This window comes from Scardinius erythrophthalmus (genome assembly GCF_964197995.2).
Source record: "Scardinius erythrophthalmus genome assembly, chromosome: 2".
In the NCBI taxonomy this organism is placed as follows: Eukaryota; Metazoa; Chordata; class Actinopteri; order Cypriniformes; family Leuciscidae; genus Scardinius; species Scardinius erythrophthalmus.
Window position 1 is genome coordinate 46,648,616 of NC_138222.1, and position 23,643 is coordinate 46,672,258.

Here is a 23,643-nt window from a genome sequence, read left to right on the forward strand (position 1 = left end):
GTACTGAATGAGATAAGGTCATAACACATTTGATATACTAGATTAAACAATGGAAAAATAGTCTGGAACTTTAAGTTTGCATTTGTTTTTTTCATGTTGTAGCATGTAAATAAGAACGTAATACTCTCATTTGCAACTTTATTCAGTTTTGCATTGATTCGAGGTCAATGCAAACATTCAAATCGGTCAATTTAATCTGTGTTGCCTTCAATGAAATATGCTAAAATAAAATAATATTGAAGCATTCACTGACTTCCAAAGGTAGCAAGAGGGGTGAAGAAAGGGGCTACATTGCATGACAATAAGGAGCGGTTTTTAATCAACTCTTAGGTTGAAAATTTTCTCAACGAGAACACATTTTAACTTTACCATATTTACCATGTTATTATCTTAATTAGCTCAAACAAGTGCCGTGTTTGCAGTTACATTTAAATTCAGACATTAGAGTCAGACAGCAGCTTCAAAACACTGGACTTTTCCCACACGCATTCATGGCTGAATATAAATAAATATTATTTTGTTGGAAATAATAATATAATACATTTCAATTGAATATAAGTACAAATAAAGTAACTGAATATAATATATTCGAAGAATTCTCCAAAATAGCTAGGACCCTTATTTACCTTCATCGACAAGCGACTATTCTCGCCTTATCATCGCGCTCTACTCCATCTTAACTCGATACGCATGCCTGCCATATAGCGCACTTGAATGTATTGTACGTCAACTAGCAGACAAGCGAAATGTGGAAAAATAAGATGAATGTAATTTTTCTTCAATCTGGGCAACCCTAATATGAACTGAGCTGAAAGGTAAAGCGGGTTTGTTTAATTTATTGTTTCTTATTTGAATGAGAGTGTTATTTGCAGACTGCACAGGCTAAACGGATACCTTCGCTGTATGTCTGCTTGCAGTGCGCTGTGATGGTTATGGTGTTAATGATGGAATCGCAATGCGAATACTTTATGTATTTCCCGGCCGTCCCCATCTCAGACCTGTCGGACCCGGCCAAATACCGGACGCTTCCGCGTCGCAGTCACCTTTATCTGGGGGAAACTGTGCGCTTTCTCCTGGTTTTGCGCTCGAGCACTGCGGCAGCTGATGGCAGCGGCTCGGAGCATCACAGCAGCCGCTCTTGGAGGGAGCTGGCCGGCTCTCTCTGCGCCGTGGCCAGCGTTAGCCCGGGCGACAACCGACAGCGGACACAGCCTCTGTATCACGACTACCACAGCAGCGGGGACGAGTGTGTGGAGGATACTGACGATGATGATGCTGCGGAGGTGGGCTGCGCAGGTGGAGGGGGCCCGAGGTACCGGGGCTTCAGGGAATGCAAGCCGCTCCTCATTCACAACAACCCCGGCAACGGCGTGAGGGAATTCCGCAAGGCTCCTGTGCAGGTGCATAAACAAACAATGTAGTCTTTTGGATTATAGCTGTTCATTGTAGAGGTAAAGTTCACTGCTATGAATGCAAATACACTTTACTTTATCTATAATATCACGGAAGTGGTGATATTTCCTGTTACTGGTCTGTTTGAGAGATGTGTTTGTCTTAGCTGCTGGTAAGCATGCAGAACACATTCCTAATTTATCATCCAGGGTAGTCTTAATATTACTGGAAATAACTTCCTGTTTTAGTGCTCTGGCCCAAATGCTACCATGTATTCCATGCAGTATATTTCTATAACGGTCTTGACTTCAACACCTACCGGTACACTCAGTCAAATTTTGTTAAAAAAATCTCCATGAAATGAAAAAAAATAACTATTATAATTTTTTGGTTTTAATTATAGATTATTGTAGAATATTCTCATCTCTAATCTTCTCTTCTCTTCTCTGATGAGGCGTTTACTGGTGCGAGGGTGGAATAACCTGTCACTCACATGAGATCCACCAATAGCAAACCACAGCGATCCAATCAATTGCTGATTGACATAATCAAGTCCCGCCCTGTGTATTCTTGTTCGACAAGCTGTTTCACTCGGATATATGTTACAATAGGGAAGAAAAGACTATTATTGCAACTTCTGTTTCATGCCAACTTTAACTAAGAAAGATTTTACAGAAAAATAAATGTACTGCATTTATAATAAATATTATTAAAGGAGTAGTTCACTTTAAAATTAAAATTTCCCCATGATTTACTCACCCTCAAGCCATCCTAGGTGTACATGACTTTCTTCTTTCAGACGAATACAATCGTAGTTATATTAATAATAAACACCCTGACGCTTTCGAGCTTTATTATGGCAGTGAATCGCAACCATCAGATTGTAGCTCAAAAAAGTGCATCCATCCATTATAATAGAACCCCACACTGCTCTGAGGGGTTAATAAAGGCCTTCTGAAGCAAAGCAATACGTTTGTGTAAGAAAAATATTCAAATTTAACACATTACAAAGTAAAATTTTAGCTTCCAGCCAAACGCAGTCTACTTGCGCAACTTGTGACGTCAGAAGTAGTGTAGTGCGTCATGGCGTAGAGTAAATATCAGCAGTATGTCCCATTACTCGCATAAGTTGCGCTTTACACTTAAGTCGAATCCTTATGTTCGTTTGGCCGGAAGCTAGTTATTTTACTTTATAAAGTTTTAAATATGAATATTTTTCTTACACAAACTCATCGTTTTGCTTCAGAAGGCCTTTATTAACCCCCCCAGAGCCGTGTGGAGTTCTTACATAAGTAGTATTAGTCATTAAACAAACTTCACTGATTAGCTTTTCCCAGCCCCCACCCTCTCAAATATCAGTATTTCTGTATTTCGCATACAGATGCTATTTAAAGGTTAAATAACATCTGCAGATTGTAAAAGATGTCTAGAGAATCAAATATGGTCATTGTAATCAAGTCATTACTTTAACATGATTGCTGACAGTTATTTGAGTTTAGGGCAAATTCTTCACAACTAATGAAAGTGTGATAGGCTGTTAAGCATGTGTTGCATGCAACGCAAGTGTTTTTTTCATATTGAAAACTCTTATAAGAAGCAAAGCATGGTGATTAGGCTAGTTTTCCAAACAGATTGTGCAAGTTAGGGAGGTACAGCCCACTATTGAAATGAGGGCTTAGTTCTTAGTGCTATTTGCTCTGCTTTCTTGGTAGTCGCACCCCATAGTGTAAATAATTTTATATGTACCAGTCATAGAAGTCAGACATTACAGAGTGATGATGCTCAAGCTTTAACCCAATGTTGTGTGGCTAACTGGCCAATGTTAGTATCCCTGAAGCATAAAAACACATAAATATTCTACATGTAGAGTAAAAAGCTTAGTGTTTAACCATTTTTGGGCTTGGCCTTTTTTTTTTTTTATGCTGCAATGAACATTCCTGGGCAAAAAAAAGAGGCCAAGTCCAAAAATGGATAAACACTAAGCATTTAATTGTCTTAACCACAAATTATTGTTCAGGAAATGAGCAAACATTAAAGCAAATGCACTACTTAAAAAGCCATTGCTGTCTTAGAAAAGCATCAAAGACAGAATGAAGTTTTTGCCAGAATATGGAAAGTTGTGTGCGGTGGAATGATGAATCATAATGAATCACGAGTTGCGTGGTGATGCTCCAGAGTGGTGCCTTCGAAAATATGGTGTGAAATCTAATAATAAATGCATCACTATTCACTATCACAGTGAAGCATGGAGGAAAAGGTGTCATTGTGTGGGGAGCCTTAGTATCTGCTGGGTTTGGTGAGCTACTTCTCTCTGAAAAGTCATTTAATGCTTTGGAGTCTAGGAGAATGTTACAGAATGGCTTGCTTCCCACAAATGAAAAGTTGTTATCTAAAGAGGAATGATCAGGTGTTATTTTTTTCCCAACAAGACAATGCTCCTGCCCAAATTGAAAAGACAACCAAGAAGTGGCTTGAGTCCATCAGGCTCATGTTTTGGCCTGGTCAAAGTCCAGATTTGAACCATATAGTGAAAATTTGGTCTCACATTAAACTCAATTGAACTGGGAGCCATTTTTCAACTTTTTGAAGCCATTAACATGGGTTAAAACAACATTGACTATTCTTCCTGTAAAAAGCTGTCTGCAAGTTGGGGAAGGCTATTCCATGCTAACTTACTTTATCTTCACTATTTGTGCAATTCTTGCTAATTTCCTGACCAGTGATGTGTGATTAAAATTGTTAAGACCATTAAAAGACCACTAAATATTTTGGCATTTTTTGCTTGGCCCATTTTTCTTTGCCCAGGAATGTATTTTAGGAGAATATTAACATGTTTTTTATTTAATTTTATTTATTTTTTACCTTGGATGCATGTAAACCTTTTGTAGGAGACCTCTAAAACAAAATTATGAATCTATAAAATGGCATTAGAGGGGTGCTTTAACTCATCCCATGTCTCATGTTTCACTTTGTTTCTCAGTCTCCTGTAGATGAGCCAGTTGTTTTAAGCGATGAGGTCATCTTTCCTTTGACTGTATCCCTGGATAAGCTCCCTGTCAACACTCTCAAAGTGAAGGTATGGCTACTGTCTTTGTTTTTATGTTTACTCTGGCATTCATGCATTTGGTTATGTGTTTTGCATTTAGTATTGTGGTATAAATAGAACAGGAACTTCTATCATCACACGCATTTTTGGCACACGGTTGTGCTGCTGACTTGTACATGTTTGTGCAAGAAATGATGAAATCTGACCAGTGCTCACGCTGTGCCACATCACCTTGCACGTGTTGCTGATCACACTTCTGATTATGTGTCTATGTTTGTGTGTTACCTCGATGAAGATAATTGTGACTGTGTGGAAGCAAGAAGAGGAGAAAGCTGAGATTCAAGAACATGGCTATCTCAGCATCCTCCAACAAAAGAGCCCCTGCCAAACGTTCCGCCAGGACCTAAACACCTTCAAAGCGCAGGGTGAGCTCTTGCTTCCTTCAGCACAATACTGCATGATGTCATTATTGATTCAGGAACTCTGGGATCTTCCTTTTTCACTCATCACCTAGTTTTCTTTTTCATTTCAGTATTTCTCCTCTCTGTTTCTTTATCTATTGTTTTTTTTTGTGCTTGTCGGTGTCATGTTTTTAGATTTGTGTTTTTCCTGCTGTGTTTTATGTATTTTAAAAGGCATTTTTCCTTTCAGAAACCTATGCTGTTTAGAATTTTTTTTATGGTGTTTTTAAATTGGTATAATTTTCTCTTGTTTGCTAACAGTCAGCACCACACTTAACGTCCTGCCCCCTCCCGCAGTGAAGTGTCAGCAAATGACAGTTTCAGGGAGACACTTAACTGTCCTCAAAGGTAATGTCAGCCCTATTTCTCTTTCTCACATTTTATGAGCACAAGTGATACATATACACTACCATTAAAATGTTTGGATTTTGGATTTTTAATTTTATTCAGCAAGGATGCATTAAGTTGATCAAAAGTGACATTAAAGACATTATAATGTTACACAAGCTTTCTGTTTAAAAAACAATGCTTTTCTTTTGAACTTTCTATTCATCAAAAGATTCCTGGGGAAAATGTATCACCGTTTCAACAAAAATATAAAGCAGCACAACTGTTTGCAGCATTGATAAAACAGCAAATCAGAATATTAGAATGAACTCTGAAGGATCATGTGACATGACTGGAGTAATGATGCTGAAAAATCATTTACAAGTAGAAAACATATTATACATTGTAATAATATTGCACAATATTACTGTTTTTACTGTATTTGTGATCAAATAAATAGAGCCTTGATGAGCGCATGTGTATATATATATATATATATATATATATATATATATATATATATGAAGACTTCAGATGCAAAAGCCTCTAAATGCCATCTGACATTTTCTTCTAGAATGATCATTTTGATCAAGCTTGTATGTTTATGTTCAGTTATTTCACTTTACTGGCAATGAAAATTACCTATTAATTGTCATTAAAGTGAAATTACTGAACCTAAATATACGAGCTTGATAAAAATGCTCATTTTAGAAAAAAAATTCAGATGGCACTTAGAGGCTTTTGCATCTGAAGTTTTCATATATATATATATATATATATATATATATATATATATATATATATATATATATATATATATATATATATATATAGGCTTTATTAATATAATTGTGATTCTCTTAACCCTCATGTGGTGTTCAAAACCCTATAACACCTGTGGTGTTCCCGGTCAAAAATGACAGGCCCATAAAAAAAAGCTTATAAATCACTCATTATACCATATTTTCACCCAATCTTGGATTCAATCTTTTTGTCAAAATGTTCTCTTTCAATTAGGACTGGTTTTATATTTTGATTTGCATCTGAATAATCATAGGCCTCATTTATTTGAGAGTAGGCATTTCATTTTTTGAGTATTTTTTTTTTACTTTTTGAATAATTTTGGAAATATTAAATAAAATCTGAAGAAAATTGGTATTGTTGATCACACTAGTCTACTCTAATGTTTCACCAGGAATTTTGTTTTGAAACTTTTGTTTTGTAAAAAATATGGCACATAGTCACACTTGTGGTGTTCCCGGTGACCGGCCTATAAAAAATAGCTTATAAATCACTCATTATACTAGCCTGGCTCCGCCCTCCTACGTACTTCCGCTCAATTTCATTTTCCTTCAGTACTACGTCTGGGACTGCTGTATATTCTTAGGTTTCCAGAAACCAATTTTTTTGGAGGACCAATCAGCGAACAGAGGGAGTGGCTGAGAACGATGACGTTGATGTAGTGCGTCAGTTTGAGTTGGAGTAATGGCAGCCGAGAAAGATGTGAGAAAAGCTATTCGGTCCGTTGTTGCAAAACTGCCGAATATACAGAAGTTAAAGCCGGAGCAAGAACAATGTTTGCTAAGTTTTGTTGGTGGCCATGATGTTGTGGCCCTCCTCCCCACGGGGTTCGGGAAAGTTTGATTTTCCAGCTCACTCAGCACTAGAAGTGCCAGAATTCCATAACTACTAGAACTGCCACAAGCGGTCATTTTGATCGCTATTCAAAACTCTATCTTTAATGATAAATCCCCAATTGAGAGATTAATGCATTTATTGTATTAGGATGTCTTTTAAAAACAAAACAACACCAAACTGTACATTTAAACAAGTTTAATTATAATTTATAAATAAATAATATTCGTAGATGCCCTGAACAAAATGACGGAGATGTTTTCATGTTTCCACTGTTCGATCGCGCCCGCGCCCGCCGACACACACACCATATTCCAGCATTGCAGCCTGTTCATTATAGCCATAATAAAATATAATAATAAAATAGTCAACCTAACATATAAAAATTCCACTGCTCTGTTTCTCAGTACTAGTAGGCTACAATTCGTACCATTTTATGCGTGTGAATGATTTTTTCCGTCGATATTGGAACGTGAGTGAAGTTCAAAGCCTATATGATAAAGAATAGTTTAGCATCCAAATACATCGCAAATGTTGAAACATTTTGATTCTAATTAGAGAGTTACGTGAGCCCAACGCCGCTTACTTTCACTTTCGCGTATAAAGCATTTCATTTTGGCTTTAGTTATTTTTTCATTCTTGTTCTGTTCTGAATATCATTACATTTAAATGATTTGTTGTTGAATATGTTTAGTGTATTTTTTACCACATTTTATTGTTGCGTATATTGGTATAATAATACCGCGAAATTCAGTGCGGTCAATATGACCGTTTATGGCCGAAATAGGTAAATATGTTCATTTGTTTTGTTTTTTTGCCTTATGTGTAATTTACATAGGTAATTTATATGAAAAACATTTTAAATGAAAATACAGACACTTTTAGGAAAAGTCAGGTACCAGCAGGATTGTATTTATTTTTTCAACAAAGTTATTGCAGATATAAAATTCAAAACGGTCAAAATGACCGCCATGGCAGTTCTAGTGGTGAATGAGTTAGCTAAGGGGAACGATAGGGATGCAAAGCCGATAGTTGTTGTCGTCTCCCCTCTTGTTGCACCAATGGAGGACCAAGTGAAGGAGGCAGAAAAGTTGTTTCCGTATCGCGCAGTAGCCTGGTGATCACTGTACAGCATTTGCGGCAGATCCGAAACGACCGCAGCGGCGTATTGTTAATGTTTAGACCCAGCTTTGACAGTTGACTGAATACATCACTGTCCTTATACATTTTGAATTTGTAAATGTTTCCGGCCGGTTTCGGCGCATGACATACGTCACGACCACACGTTAGCGATTGGCTATGGCAGATCCTGAGTGACTCTGGGCAGATCCAATAGTTTTGAACTTTAACAGAGAACCCGCCTACAAGGAAGTAAACGTTTCTCAATGGAGAGATTCCAGACTCTCTGTACAAATGAAATGTACAAGAGTCTGGTAGAACCAGGCTATCATTATACCATATTTTCACCCAATCTTGGATTCAATCTTTTTGTCAACTTGTTCTCTTTCAATTAGGACTGGTTTTATATTTCTGTTTGCATCTGATTAATCATGGGCCTCATTTATCTGAGAGTAGGCATCTCATTTTTTGAGTAAAAAACAAATAATTTATGAGTAAATTTGGAAATATGAAAAAAAAAAAATATGGAAAAAATGGCTACTGTTGATCACACTAGTCTACTCTAATATTTCACCAGGAATTTTGTTTTGAAACTTTTGTTTTGTAAAAAATATGGCACATAGTCACACTTGTGGTGTTCCCGGTCAAAAATGACCGGCCTATAAAAAATAGCTTATAAATCACTCATTATACCATATTTTCACCCAATCTTGGATTCAATCTTTTTGTCCACTTGTTCTCTTTCAATTAGGACTGGTTTTATATTTATATTTGCATCTGATTATTCATAGGCCTCATTTATTTGATAGTAGGCATCTAATTTTTTGAGTAAAAAACAAAACATTTTTGAATAATTTTGGAAAAATTAAATAAAATCTGAAGAAAATTGGCACTGTTGATCACACTAGTCTACTTTAATGTTTCACAAGGAATTTTGTTTTGAAAAACTTTTATTTTGTACAAAATGGCACAGAGTTACTCTTGTGGTGTTCCACTGGGCCATTGAGGGCCATTGTTTCAGTTGGCCATTGAAAGTGAATGGGAGAGACATGTGTTAGAAGTCCATGAGGAATATCTTTAGATCTGAGTGATGGATTATGGTGAGTTTGGGCTCTTTTTAATCTTAACAATCTCATGTAAATAATGATGTGCCATTTTCCACAATTTAAGCATGCTTCATTGAGTTATGAATTAAAACGCGACATAAGTGCTAGGCTACATCTATATTCAAGGCTCTGTGTGCGCCTGTTGGGGTTTGTGTGTTACAACTCCATTAGAAATATCTTTAGATCTGAGTGATGGATTATGCTGAGTTTGGGCTGTATTTAATCATGATAGTCTGCTGAAAATAATGATGTACAGTTTTCTACAATCTGTGCATGCTTCGTGAAGTTATGAGCGAAAACCAAACGTGAGTGCTTCATGAGTATATACTTGGCTAGATGCATCTGTGGTATTTTCTGTGTTAGAACGCCATGAGGAATATCTTTAGATCTGATTGATGGAATATATTGAGTTTGGGCTCTTTTTAATCGTGAGCTCCTGCTGTAAATAACGATGTGCCACTTTTCATGATCAATGTATGTTTCATGAAGATACGAGTAAAAAGGCCAAGTCTAAGCTACCTTGATTGGCTACGTGAGTCTGTGAGTCTGTGGTATTTTTTTGTGTTAGAACTCCATGAGGAATATCTTTAATTCTGAGTGATGGATTATGTTGAGTATGGACTCATTTTAATTGTAAGCATCTGCTGTAAATAATGATGTGTCATTTTCCACAATCGGAGCATGTTTCATGAAGTTACGAGCGGAAATGTGTCTAAAATTCAGAATCCATACATGGTTTACACATGGGTCTCTTGAAGGGCTTCTTTTAGAAAAACCTAGCTCAAGTTTACTAAAAAGCCTGAAACAATTATGCTTGTTGTATTCTACTCATTGAGACCTTTCAAATGACATATGCCACAGGACTATCTGAGCTGTATGATGTATTTGACATATTGCTGAATGTAATACAAAAAAGTAGTTTATAAATTGTGATTTTTTTTCTTCTAGTTATCAGCAAATAACTCGGCACTACTTAGGAATTTATCAAATTGGCTACATTCATTGTAAATTTCAGACTCCTAAGCTTTCAAATGACACCTATTTTAAGTTGATCAAGGTAATAGTTTTGAAAAATATTATGATTATTTATTTCGCAGCTAGGTGGCGCTTGCAGGGGGTACACTCAGTTTTAGAGTGATAACTCAGCAGTCGTTAGGAGTTGATCAAAGTGATTAGATGCATTAAAAAGCTGAGATTCTAAGCTTTAAAATGATACATATTTTGTGTTGTTCCATTCACTGGATGCATTGGTCTCTCCCATTCACTTTCAATGGCCCATTGAAACAATGGCCCACAATGGCCCTCAATGGCCCAGTGGAACACCACAAGTGTAACTCTGTGCCATATTGTACAAAATAAAAGTTTTTCAAAACAAAATTCCTGGTGAAAAATTAAAGTAGACTAGTGTGATCAACAGTGCCAATTTTCTTCAGATTTTATTTAAAATTTCCAAAATTATTCAAAAATAATGTTTTTTTTACTAAAAAAATTAGATGCCTACTCTCAAATAAATGAGGCCTACGATTAATCAGATGCAAATAGAAATATAAAACCAGTCCTAATTGAAAGAGAACAAGTTGACAAAAAGATTGAATCCAATATTGGGTGATAATATAGCATAACAAGTGATTTATAAGCTATTTTGTGTAGGCTCGTCATTTTTGACCGGGAACACCACAAGTGTGACTCTGTGTCATTTTGTACAAAATAAAAGCATTTCAAAAGAAATGTCCTGGTTAAACATTAAAGTAGACTAGTGTGATCAACAGTGCAATTTATTTTCATATTTTTCTCAATATTGCCAAAATTATTAACAAATAATGCTTTTTTCACTCAAAAACTGAGGTGCATAAGCTCGCATAAATGACTCCTACAATTAAACTGTTTGAAAATTGAATACAAAACCAGTCCTAATTGAAAGAAAACAAGTTGATAAAAAGATTGAATCCAATTTTTGGGGATAATATAGCATAACGAGGGATTTATAAGCTATTTTGTGTAGGCCTGTCATTTTTGACCGCGAACACCATAGGTGTAACAAGGTGAAAAAAACAACACAAAAAAAGTAAAAAAAAATAAAATACAAATTTGGACAAGTTGTTATAGTCTCTTTGAACAAAGTCACTAAGTTTCAGTTCAATGCGATAACATTAACTAGTATTTTCAGGAAAAAGAAAATCTTCTCCAGTCAAAAATGACATGAACACCACATGAGGGTTAAAAAAAGAAAGGCCTCTTATGAATTTTTCAGAACCGTGAGTGTCTGTGTGTCTTCTGAGTATGATGTAATGGGTCCTTAGTAGTCCCTAATGTAAGGGAGTGAAGAAATAGATTTATTATAGAATATATCTCATTGTAGAATTATTCACATATCTATTCACACAGTCTTCAAGGGAGGATGCATGGATATGTTTGTATGTTATATTTGTATGACTTTATTAGACTGTCCTTTCTATGTTCAAACAGTGACAGTTTCATTCAGCTGATGTACTACATACATTTAGTCATCACTGCTATAGTGTAAGCTCATCATTAGACAATTTTGTGCTAAAATGGTTTGTGTGTGTGAGACAGGCAGTTGTCATTCTGTGGTTCTTTTGCATGCACTTTCTTTTTGACCTTTGTGGCTTCCTGTCTCTTAATGTGATAGACGTCCTGTTTATGTATATACGAACATCTGACTGTTTCAGTGTTAAACGGGAGTTCTCAGGAGGAAGTGTGTGTGCGTGACGTCAAGATTTTTCCCAACTTCAATGCTTCATACTTACCAGTGATGCCAGATGGCTCGGTGCTGCTGGTGGACAATGTTTGGTAAGAGAAAACATTATGTGTGACCTCACACACCCGTGAGTGTGATTCAAGTTCAGTTATCAGTCTATTGATCATTTCCTCAAACATTCTGGTTATGGTTTCTTATAAAGTCTTGTTTTTATAAAGTTTAGGGTTTTGTTCTTAAGTAAACTATTCAAAGTAAACTATCTGCTATTAATTCAACTTGAAACACTTAACAGAACATTAAAAAATTGTGTTGTAGATAACACAAGATCTGTTGGACTATATATGAAGAGTTCAGATGCAAAAGCCGCTAAGTGCCATCTGAAATTTTCTTCTAGAATGATCATTTTTATCAAGCTTGTATATTTAAGTTCAGTAATTTCACTTTAATGGCAATGCAAATTACCTATTAATTGTCATTTAAGTGAAATTACTGAACTTAAATATACAATCTTTATAAAATTAAAAAAATTGTAAGAAAATTTCAGATGGCACTTAGACGCTTTTGCATCTGAACTCTTCATATTGACTTATCATACTTATTAAGAAATTTAAGATAAAAGTTTAAAAAGTTTCACAATTAAAAATGTAACCAGTCATGAGGATGTCAACATCATATTTGCATGCTTTTTTTTAGATGTGGCGCATACTTCCTGGAACGTATTTAACCATTTATTGCCGGTATTTCTTTTATATAGTACCAAAGCCCTAAAACTAACCTCGTTTTGCTTTTTCCTCTTTGAGGAAATTCAAATCTTCATATAACTGTGATGGCTTACAGGGAAAATAAAGTCATGCATTTGGATTTTTGTACCATTTTTTTATAATAAATCACAGTCTCTCTGTACGTTCAAGAAATATCATTTTTGGATGTTTTAAAGGTTTTTGATATTTTGTTTATCTTCTTTAGTCATCAGTCAGGAGAAGTTGCCATGGCATATAATTCTTTGGATGTTTGAAAGGTTTTTGATATTATGTTTATCTTCAGTCATAAGTCAGGAGAAGTTGCCATGGCATTTTTGGATGTTTGAAAGGTTTTTGATATTACGTTCATCTTCTTCAGTCATAAGTCAAGGGAAGTTGCCATGGCCTATCATTTTTTGGATGTTTGAAAGGTTTTTGATATTATGTTTATCTTCTTCAGTCATAAGTCAGGAGAAGTTGCCATGGCATATCATTTCTTGGATGTTTGAAAGGTGTTTGATATTATGTTTACCTTCTTCAGTCATCAGTCAGGAGAAGTTGCCATGGCATCATTTTATAGAATGGACAGCGAGTCTAGCCACCTTCCCAGCATGCTCAGCGCTCTAGAGGAGCAGAACTTTCTCTTCCAGCTGCAGCTCAATAACCAGCCACAAGATGATTCAACTGAGGTAGGCCATCAGTCATTATGTAGTACATTATGTGGTAAAATTTTGTTTGGTACAGGCTAAAATTTATCTCACAGCCTGTTTTTTGTGTATCTTCTTTCTGATCATTTAATACTTAGATTTTTTTAATAAAATGTCATGTTTCGGTTTGCTGCAGGGACTGGAGGTGCCATTAGTTGCAGTCTTACAGTGGTCTACTTCTAAACTGCCCTTCACCAACTTTATCTACACTCACTATAGTCTCCCCAGCGTGAGACTGGACCGGCCGCGCTTCATTATGACCGCCAGCTGTCCCAGTGCGGTCAAGGCCCGTGAGCATTTCCGAGTGCGATATACCCTCCTCAACAACTTGCAGGACTTTCTGGCAGTCCGACTGGTCTGGACGCCTGAAGGTGAGGACCATTTTTATTTTTGTAAACGAAAACTGAAACTAAGACTAAAACTATTGGTCAAAAAACATTTTCGTAAACTGAAATAAAATAGAAATTCAACAAAAATGAAAAACTAAAACTAAACTAACAACATTTACTGAAAAACGGACTGAAATAAAATAAAATTAGCAAAAATAAATAATCGTTTTTTGTAATTAATATAAGCTCTCATCCTGTACCGGACAATCAAGTTTTTCCATTCCACTGCGCTACTTTATTTTTCAATGTTTGACCTTTGTGCTCGAGTCTTGCGTCTTTTGCGGCGTCTCTTGCATGATACGACGTTCTAAAAATGCTGCACTCAAGTTAAAATATGTTCAACTTTTAAGAGACGTGCCTCGAGACCTTGTGCATTTTTCCCATTCCACTGCCCGTGTCTTTTTCCCGTTTTTTTAAAGCAAAACCGCTTTCCGTGTGAACCAGCCCTAAGAAGCAGAAAAGGCCAAATATGTATTTCCATCATGCCTAGACCTCAGGCTTATGCAAATACAGCTGTAGGAAATCATCTCATGTGAAACAAAACACCACACATATTAGACAGGATACCACACTGAGCAGAAAACACAAAAAACTAATAGCCTAGCATGTCTAGTCCACAATAGTAAACTAATAAAGTAATAAAAGTAAACTAAATGTCTGGTCTGAATAGAACACATGAATATGAGTATAACTATGAGTATATGATATTAAAATATGCAATAGACAAAAAGCATAAATGGATCAATACATGAATAATGTTTGAAAGGATTAATCATAGAAATAACCATAAAAGAATAATCATAATAATCATACGCATATTTTTATGTTTAACAAAATTTCATTTTTAATATGAATGAGTATAAATGAATAATTTTTAGTTTTAAGTTGCATTTGTTTGGTTCTTTGTTCAATCTCAAACAATTATTGATTTTTCTATTATTAAGAGGTTTGCACAAGAGTTTACTGTAAACTGCAAACATTAAACTTTGCTGAAATTAAATGTCTTTAACTGGAAGTGTTCTGTTAACTCTGCAAACTATAATTACTAAAACTAAAACTGAAACTAAATATATAAAAACTAAATAGAAATGTGTTCTCAAAATAAAAACTAAACTAAAACTAGCAAAACCATTAATGAAACTAACTAAAACTAAACTGAAATTTATAGGAAATTTTAAAATGATATTAAAATAAAAACTAATTTAAAAATGCAAAACTATAATAATCTGGTAAAGGACTGGTAAAATAGTCAAAAGAAATGTCTTAAGTTTCAGAACAGAGTGGTCAGGGTTAGTGTCAGATTGTTGTATGACGTACACACAGTTGCCTGCTTTTATGTAATGTATGGTAAATATATGTATTGTATGTTTGAAGCAGTTTTTTTTGGCATTATTTAAACGCTATTATTGTATTTGTAAATATTTTGAATTAGCTTTTAATATGATATTTTCAGTATTTGTTTTAAGTTTTGTTAGTTTTGTTATGAGGTTTTGTCATTTTTATTAGTTTTTTTTAAACATTTAGAATTGGCTTTAATTTATATTTATTTCACTTTTAATTTTAGTACTTTAACTTCTCTTATTTCACTTAGTTGCCAAGGCAATATTTCTAATATTAAAATCCCTCCCCCCATATTTATATTTTATTTCAGATTTATTTCAATTCACAAAAAATGTTTTTAATTCAAATTCGGAAACCCCCCCAAACTGGCAACACTGCACCTGAATATAGCAATGAAGGTGAGAGGGCTTTAAGAAATTAGAGATTGCCAATAGATCAAGAAGTGTTGTTTGTGAAGTTGAGAAAAAAAAGTTTTGCAACACTATCCGTTATAGGCCTGATAAAGGCAAAGTAGAGTGCAAAGGTGAACATTTCTGAATGTCATTAGCTCATAAAGGGTGTGTGGTTCTTTCTTGTAGATGTAGATAGCAGAGTTTGAGTCTCCAACTGTGATTATGTGAGTATTTGTAATGCCAGATGAGCTAATATCAGTTAATACATCAAAGACGTACAAACAAAGGTGAACATTTCTGAATGTCATTAGCTCATAAAGGGTGTGTGGTTCTTTCTTGTAGATGTAGATAGCAGAGTTTGAGTCTCCAACTGTGATTATGTGAGTATTTGTAATGCCAGACGAGCTAATATCAGTTAATACATCAAAGACGTACAAACAATAGAATCCAATCTGACAGCATTGCATAGCTCCATGTGCCTGATGCGCGTGTGCTAACTTCTCGATTATGGCTAACTTCTCGATTATGGCTGAAATGTTGTTGTTTTTACATTGCTTTTTATTGCATGTCCTTTTGGGTTTTGATCCTCCTTTTGTCTTCTCAGGTCGTGGACAGAAAGAGGATCCTGCAGTGAATGCAGTGGTGTGTCATTCTCCTCTCAGTAACCTGGGTTACTGTCGAAAAGGCAGTACCCTCTCTGTCAGCGTGGCTTTCCAGATACTCCGATCAGGCCTTTTTGAGGTAAAGAGTCATTAAGTCTGTGTTGCATGTGAGCAATTCATTGTTCTGTTTCACTTCTTTCAACAAAACCAACGAGCTGAATTACTGGATGTAAACACCTCAGTATCCGCTATTCTATCTCCTCTGTCTTTAGTTGAGTCAGCACATGAAACTGAAGCTACAGTTCACAGCATCCGTGTCCAACCCTCCCCCTGACGCCCGTCCTTTGTCCCGCAAGAACAGTCCGTCGAGTCCAGCGGTCAGAGACATTCTGGACCGACATCAGGCCAGTCTCAGTCTGGGCCGCTCACAGTCCTTTTCTCACCAGCAACCATCCAAGTTTCACCTCACAAGGTATGCACAAACACATTCACACAGATGATCTTCACATATTTTACATGCTTTATGGTTCAGTCTTTTAGTCTCTCTCTCTCTCTCTCTCTCTCTCTCTCTCTCTCTCTCTCTCTCTCTCTCTCTCTCTCTCTCTCTCTCTCTCTCTCTCTCTCTCTCTCTCTCTCTCTCTCTCTCTCTCTCTCTCTCTCTCTCTCTCTCTCTCTCTCTCTCTCTCTCTCTCTCTCTCTCTCTCTCTCTCTCTCTCTCTCTCTCTCTCTCTCTCTCTCTCTCTCTCTCTCTCTCTCACACACACACACACACACACACACACACACACACACACACACACACACACACACACACACACACACACACACACACACACACACACACACACACACACACACACACTATACACAAGTACACTTTAAGTGGGAATATTCATTTCATATTATAATTTACTAAACTCTCATTCTTTGTTTTTCTATTTTATTCTATTCTGTATGTATAAAAATATGTTTTTGTCTGTTGACAGTCTTTTTAACAGTAAGAAATAATTCATTTTAAATGTTTATTTTATATTTGATTTTACTCACATAGTGGAAGGACAAAGATGAACTGAAATGCATTCGGAAATACATTTCAGATAATATTTTAATATTTAGTTTGGTACAATAACAATATACACAACCATTTAAATGAGAACATAACAACATAACTTAAAAAGTTTTTTTTAGAGAAATGTATACTTTTAAATAGTATTTTTTTATTCTATTCATAAAAAATATATATGACAGATTCACAAAAATATAATTTTCAAAAAAACTGTTTGAAAACTGTTTTCAACATTGATAATAATAAGAAATGTTTCTTGAGCACCAAATTAGCATATTAGAATGATTTTTGAAGAATCATGTGACTGAGGACTGGAGTAATGATGCTGAAAATGCATGCCATCACAGGAATAAATATAATTTTTAAACATATTAAAATAGGAAATAGTTATTTGAAACTGTAATAATATTTCATAATATTATTGTTTTGCTGTATTTGAGCAAATAAATGCAGCCTTGGTGAAAATCTTAATGAACCCAAACTTTTAAACAGTTTTATATACATATATATATATTTTTTTTTTACACTCTATAAACAAATTTTACTGTTCTACGGCAGCATCCTGACTGAAATGGAGCATCTTAGTTGACTGATTCAGAATTTTCTACATATTAAGGAACTCTCATATAGCATAATAGCAAACTGGTACATCCTCTTACAACCCTCTCTTCGCTCTTCTTTGTCTAATCATGATTGTCTCATTTCTGCAGCACTGATCAATGTTCATGTTTGTTTGTGTCTTACAGGACAGGTAGTGTTATGGAGCGCAGGGCCATCACCCCTCCCGTGGGCTCTCCTGTTGGCCGGCCGCTTTACCTCCCTCCAGACAGGAACATTTTGTCACTTGACAAAATAGCCAAGCGTGAGTGTAAGGTGCTGGTTCTGGATTCACACACCTAAATGCACACGCACCCAAGGAGAGGAGTTACGGATATTCTCGAACTTTGGAAAAGAATATTGTGTCATGAAGTAGTGTAATTGGAAAAATGGTTTAATGTCCATTGTCTTTCAGTTTCTATTCTATAGGTATTTATTTTGTTCTTTTTACCAGCATTTATTGTTTACATGCTGTACAGTGTGATTATTTTAAGTAATTTCGATGCAGTTTATGTGCAGCTACTGACAATTTTGACTGAAGGAATGAAAAGAAAGCATAAACACACAGGGTTTTTATTGTTTATCCATAGGACGTTTCACTGGAGTCAAGAAGTTCTGAAAGTAAAAAAGAGTGTATTTATGACTGTTTAAGGGAAGAATGGATGGTTATGGTTACCCAGACAGCAACATAGTGCCGGCCCAGATCCGGCCCACATCTGGTACGGACGGAATCCACATGTACCAGATGTTGGCCGGATCTTGGGCCGACACTATGTTGCTGTCTGGGTAGTCATGCACAGATCAACATGGAATCTGCGTGCTCAGAAATGTCAGATTTCTGAAGAAACTGAAATTTCTCAAAGGATGTTGGTTTAATAGTTAAATAATTTGGCTATTTTGGTAACGTTTTTAGCTACCAATTAGAGTCTAACATTCCATGAAACCCATTTTGCTCTCTAACTCCATTCTATCGAACTGTCCTCAAAAACCAGTGCAGACAATATGAAGTCAATTTTACAATCCTATTGTAGAAGCATGTAACATGTCACCCCCTTCTCTGTTTGCTACTTAGGTTTGGATGTTTTTTTTTTTTTTTTTTTTTTTTATGTCTTTACATTTCATTTGTCAACACTGCCAGCATTTCCCTGCCCATGTTTAATTCCTCTTTGTCATTTGCATTTCACTTTGTAAAAGTGCTTTTATTGTTTTTCTTAATTACTTGAAAGATGGTTTGCAACTTTGTGCCTGTGGGCAATTCTTAAATTTTTGGTCCTGTACACTGAAATGTTTTTTTTTTTTTTGGTCTGGCCTTTATTGTACCGTGCAGTGTAACTCCTTACTCAGTCAATAGTCATACGCACGTGTTGTTAAATTCATATTTATTTGATGTTTTCATCAAATTATTTCACTGTTGTAATGTTAACACTCCAGTTCATCAAGCTGTGTTCAACTTATAAAGGTTTCCCATGTAATCACACACAACCTTTCATTGCCTGAGAGCTGGTAAATCAAGTCACTTCTGGTTCTTGAAGGTGGAGCTTGTGTTATTGGCTGGAGCCATTTTATTTCTGCTCCTCCTATTATTGATTTAGAAACATTCTGTCACATTCCTACTGCAGTGTGTGCTCTCAAATATGTGGTCTAATTTTTTGCTCCATAATCTTATCCCTCTCCAGGAACAAATTCCCGGTTAGTGTCAGGGCAGATTCTGGCCATACAGTTGTATTGATTTCTATGCATTTAAGCTGAACATTTGACTTTCACAGAGAGCTTCATATCTACAACCCCATTGGCTGTAGTGATAATCAATTATCAACTGGCGTAAAGTGTCACCCCATCGAGCCATTTAATGGGGTTATGATTGATTTCTTTGCATCAATGTTTACATGTGAGGACTACTGAATCATCCTTAGGACTGAAAAAGCTTTTCTTTTGTTGTGGAATATTGCACATGGTTTTATATCGTCTCTGAATATAGGACCTTGAATGTTTAATTTTTTCGACAGACTTCTCATTCTGCAGAAATGTAACACACTGATCCAAAACCGTATTGTGGGTGTGGATAAAATGTTTTAATATAACCACTGTGATGTTTTTATTTTATTTTCAAATTCTCATTCCATTTCACTTGTAATTTGCATCTTGGCCAGTTTTTTTTTTTTTTTGGACTATGTATTTATTATTTTATAGTGAAAACTTGTGAAGAAAGGTCACTTGGCACAATTAGACCGTTTATTGCAGAAGGAAATGTTCAGAAAACGTTTGGTATACTACTATCCAGGGCATCAAGTCATCACATTTAATTTTCAACAAAGATGTAGACGATCTTATTTTTTTTAAGCACTTTATTTACATTTTTGTAACTTATTTTATTGGGGGGGAAAGAAGGAATGTTCAAACTAGGGACCATATGCTTTGAGTTCAAAAACTTTTTTTTTTTTACACGGAACAATTATTAATTGACGTGGCAGGGATGAGAAATGCCAACTGTAACCACCGGATTTACTCCGTCTGTATAAATATCCTGAGGTTAGAAGTTGTGCAAAAGGTATCAGAGCTGTTGAGGCAATATATGTTGAGTATTGCGCTTGTATTGTGCGTTTGGACTATTTGCATTTTTTGAATTGCAAAGACCTGCCAAGCTCTTCTGGAGGACGTCCCTTGTGGCACACTCAATCATATAGATAACTAGCCTACAAAGACAATTTTTACTTTCTGCTCTATGAACTGCTGCTTTGCGCATTTTTGTTTTTATACAGCTTTAATTACAATGCTGTTTAAAGTGTTAACAAAAGTGTTCAGAGTTGTTGGAAATGTGTGTTGTTGGATATTGGGATTGTTGCACTTGAACAAGTTGAATAAAAGCAGTCAGGGCATAAATCGTCTTGTTAACTTATTCAAAATAATAATAAAAAAAATGCCATAAAAGGACAGAAAATATAATTTATTTAATATCAGATGTTCACAGACATTTGAAAATTGCACTTGTTTCCCCAATCATATCACACCTCATACCTCACACCAAAAATTACAATAAAGTTTACAAATAACTTACTGAAAAGTTGAAAAACTATTAACAGAGGTTTTGCCAGTTATTTCACATATTCCACAAAGACATTTAAAGTGAATAAATATTTAAAAGAAATGCACATATCAGCAAATCAATGTCAAAAAACAGTTCAGAATGTTGTTGCCTTCAGCTCGCTGTTGTCTGCTCCCTGCTTACTATCATCCAGATTTTCATAGGGATGCGCTGTGAACAAAAACACTCATATTACAGCTCATATCATACTTCTCATAGTTTTTATGGTGTTTTAGAAAGACAATCAGTTATCACGTACCTGTTTTGCTCAGTTCAATTTTACTTGACTCGTAAATCATTTTCTTGCGGCTGTGTAAAAAGAGATAAGAAAAATCATACATTTAATAAATGTTTTTATGTTTTTGATAAGAGTTTTTTCTTTAAATGGGCTTTACCAGCACTTCTTGTAAATGCACACAATTGCAGTGACTATGAGGATGACGCCAAGCGGCACGAGGACTCCAATCAAGATGATAGATGTTTTATCTATAAAACAGCAAGCGGGTAAAAACTCTGATTACACATCACTGGCATATATGGTTTCATTTTTAAGCATTAAAGAATACAGCATGTTCACGTTCACTTACCCAGGCCTTCCTCATCCACAGAGGGGACTTTAAAGAGCTCACAGTTTGTGCCCTCAAAACCTTCAGAGCAAGTGCAGGTGTACCCAGAACCATCTGTTTTTACCACACAGGTACCATCGTTCTGACAGGGTGAGCTCAAACATGGACTCGCTGAGAGAGACAGAGAGCAAAAGAAGTTAAAAATCAGTGCACTACTCTTCTGAAGCATCTGTAATATGATAATGAATCCACATAATATCCTATCCGATATTATTTGTAGACTAAGAAAGGTCTCAAGCTTTAAGAGTAAAGTAATCTCAATCAAATGCTCACTTTTATAACATTCGCGTTTGGTCTCGTATACGGTGCAGATCTCGTTGTCTCCACAGCTCTTTGCTTGACACACAGCACCAGTTGTAGTGCACTCACAACTCTGTGAACAATCGTCTGTCACAAACGTCTCCTTGAGCTGTGGGGTTCAGAGAAGCATGATCAGCAAGTGCAATGTCTTGTTTCATTTTTCGGTACAATTCATGTTACATCATAACCGTTAACCTGTAGTATATTACATGCATCAAAAGCCTCACCACATAGTAGCGATCTAGGTAAGTGCATCCACACTGGCTGTAAGGCACACAGTCTTGGTCGCTCAGGACAAAGCCAGAGGCGCACTGACATCCCTCCACACATTCTGTTTGCTCGCACTCGGAAGGAGCCGCAAGGTCTGCGCAGGACGCCGGGCATGGAGTCATACAGAACGAGTAGGTGCTGTTGGCCCCACATTGCAGATCTGAATGTGATCACAGACACACACAATCAGGAAATTATATGCGAAAGACATACACTACCAAATGTTTAGGGTCAGTAAGAGTTTTCAATGTTTTTGAAAGAAGTACTTGGTAACACTTTAGAATACTGTTCCTTCATTAATGAATAACTACACAGGAACAAATGAGTAATGCACTATTAACATTCTAGTAACTACTATTAACTAACAAGAAACTAAGTAATAGCGCTCAGTTGAATGTGGTAGTTCACTAGCTAATCAGTAACTAATTTTTTTCATACTTCCCAGAGAACTACTATATACAGGTTTATAATTAACATGATTAATGCATAATATAAAATAAAAGGTAACGGTAACCCACTAGTAATGAATCAAGTGTTACTACATCCTTCTAAAGGAACAACTTATTATTTGGATCAGTATTCTAAAGTGAAAAACAAGTATTACCTTGCATTACAAGTAACTACCTAATATTGACTGAAGTCATTGTAAGCTTTTGAGATATTTGTAAGATTTTGAATAGTAATTCCTTCCGATGGATTTGGTAATACTTTAGTCATTACTTCCATGATCTTCACTTTAGAATACTGATCCAAATTATTTTTAGTTCCTTTAGAAAGATGTAGTTACCATTACCTTATATCATACATTATGCATTATTAATATTAATTATCAACCTGAATATAGTAGTTCTTAGTAGTCTTCAGTGAGGTATGAAAAATAGTAGTTAATGATTAATAGTGAACTACCACATTCGACTGAACGCTATTACTAACTAATTTGTTAATCAGAGTTTCTTGTTAGTTAATGGTAGTTACTAGAATGCTAATAGTGCATTACTCATTTGTTATTATCAATATTAATATTTTTGTGGGAAAAAAATCTTACTGATCCTAAACTTTGGTGTGTGCTACAGGCTGGATAAAGTCTGCATTAATTAATTTTTTTGTCATACCACACTTCAGCTCCTGTCTCCATGGCTTTATTTGGACACCCTGATCTTGGCAAGCCCGAGCGTAGACAGCATAACTTTCACAGCGCAGTACTTCACTGCCCGGCTCAGCACACAGGTCAAACACACAATCTCTGCAATGCACACACACACACGGTCATGAAATGAATCCGTACCAACACCCATAAATCAAGAGTTTATATCAGTCAAACACAATGCACATAACACATGCTCTCATTTAGAGTTATTGCAATACACACCCACTACACATTATGTTATTCTCTAACTCACACAGTACTTGCTGTCCCTAGAGCGTACACACCCTCACACACAAAGAAATGCACACATTACTCACTCCTGGAACACTTTTGGTTCGACCACAGCATTACAGGCAGCGAAAGGACCATCAGGGTCACTGAGAGCCCCACACTGTTTATTCCCGCTCAGCCCAGCCAGCTGATCCTCTGTGCAGCCCGCCGTCTCAAACCCTGAATCTAGATCTTCCTCCACTTCACGCCTAATCGTAAAGAAGACAGGATTTTTAGGAGAAGGATAAATTCAGATGATTCATTTCAGGTTATTTTATATGGCTAGGGTGAACTCTGTGAGAATTTTCA

General features: G+C 35.9%; 2 protein-coding genes across 2 annotated transcripts in view; one reads left to right on the forward strand and one right to left on the reverse strand.

Moving 5' to 3' along the window:
* The first annotated feature begins 703 nt into the window (after positions 1-703).
* trappc14 (trafficking protein particle complex subunit 14) lies at positions 704-20,516 on the forward strand. The gene is made up of 11 exons (XM_081359598.1): positions 704-815; positions 918-1,400; positions 4,373-4,468; positions 4,734-4,863; positions 5,161-5,247; positions 11,777-11,897; positions 13,087-13,234; positions 13,389-13,623; positions 15,979-16,115; positions 16,249-16,448; positions 17,789-20,516. The coding sequence occupies exons 2-11, from the start codon at positions 927-929 to the stop codon at positions 17,940-17,942; spliced, it is 1,782 nt and encodes a 593-aa protein (XP_081215724.1). The 5' UTR covers positions 704-815; positions 918-926; the 3' UTR covers positions 17,943-20,516.
* Positions 20,517-20,818: 302 nt separating this feature from the next.
* zanl (zonadhesin, like) overlaps positions 20,819-23,643 on the reverse strand; it is a gene marked incomplete at both ends in the record, with an annotated part of 46,228 nt that continues 43,403 nt past the window's right edge. The window contains 8 exons of the mRNA XM_081389883.1: positions 20,819-20,892; positions 20,981-21,030; positions 21,117-21,207; positions 21,309-21,458; positions 21,621-21,756; positions 21,875-22,077; positions 23,030-23,160; positions 23,382-23,543. Of these exons, the coding sequence (XP_081246009.1) occupies positions 20,819-20,892; positions 20,981-21,030; positions 21,117-21,207; positions 21,309-21,458; positions 21,621-21,756; positions 21,875-22,077; positions 23,030-23,160; positions 23,382-23,543 (997 nt within the window). The remainder of the gene's footprint in view (positions 20,893-20,980; positions 21,031-21,116; positions 21,208-21,308; positions 21,459-21,620; positions 21,757-21,874; positions 22,078-23,029; positions 23,161-23,381; positions 23,544-23,643) is intronic.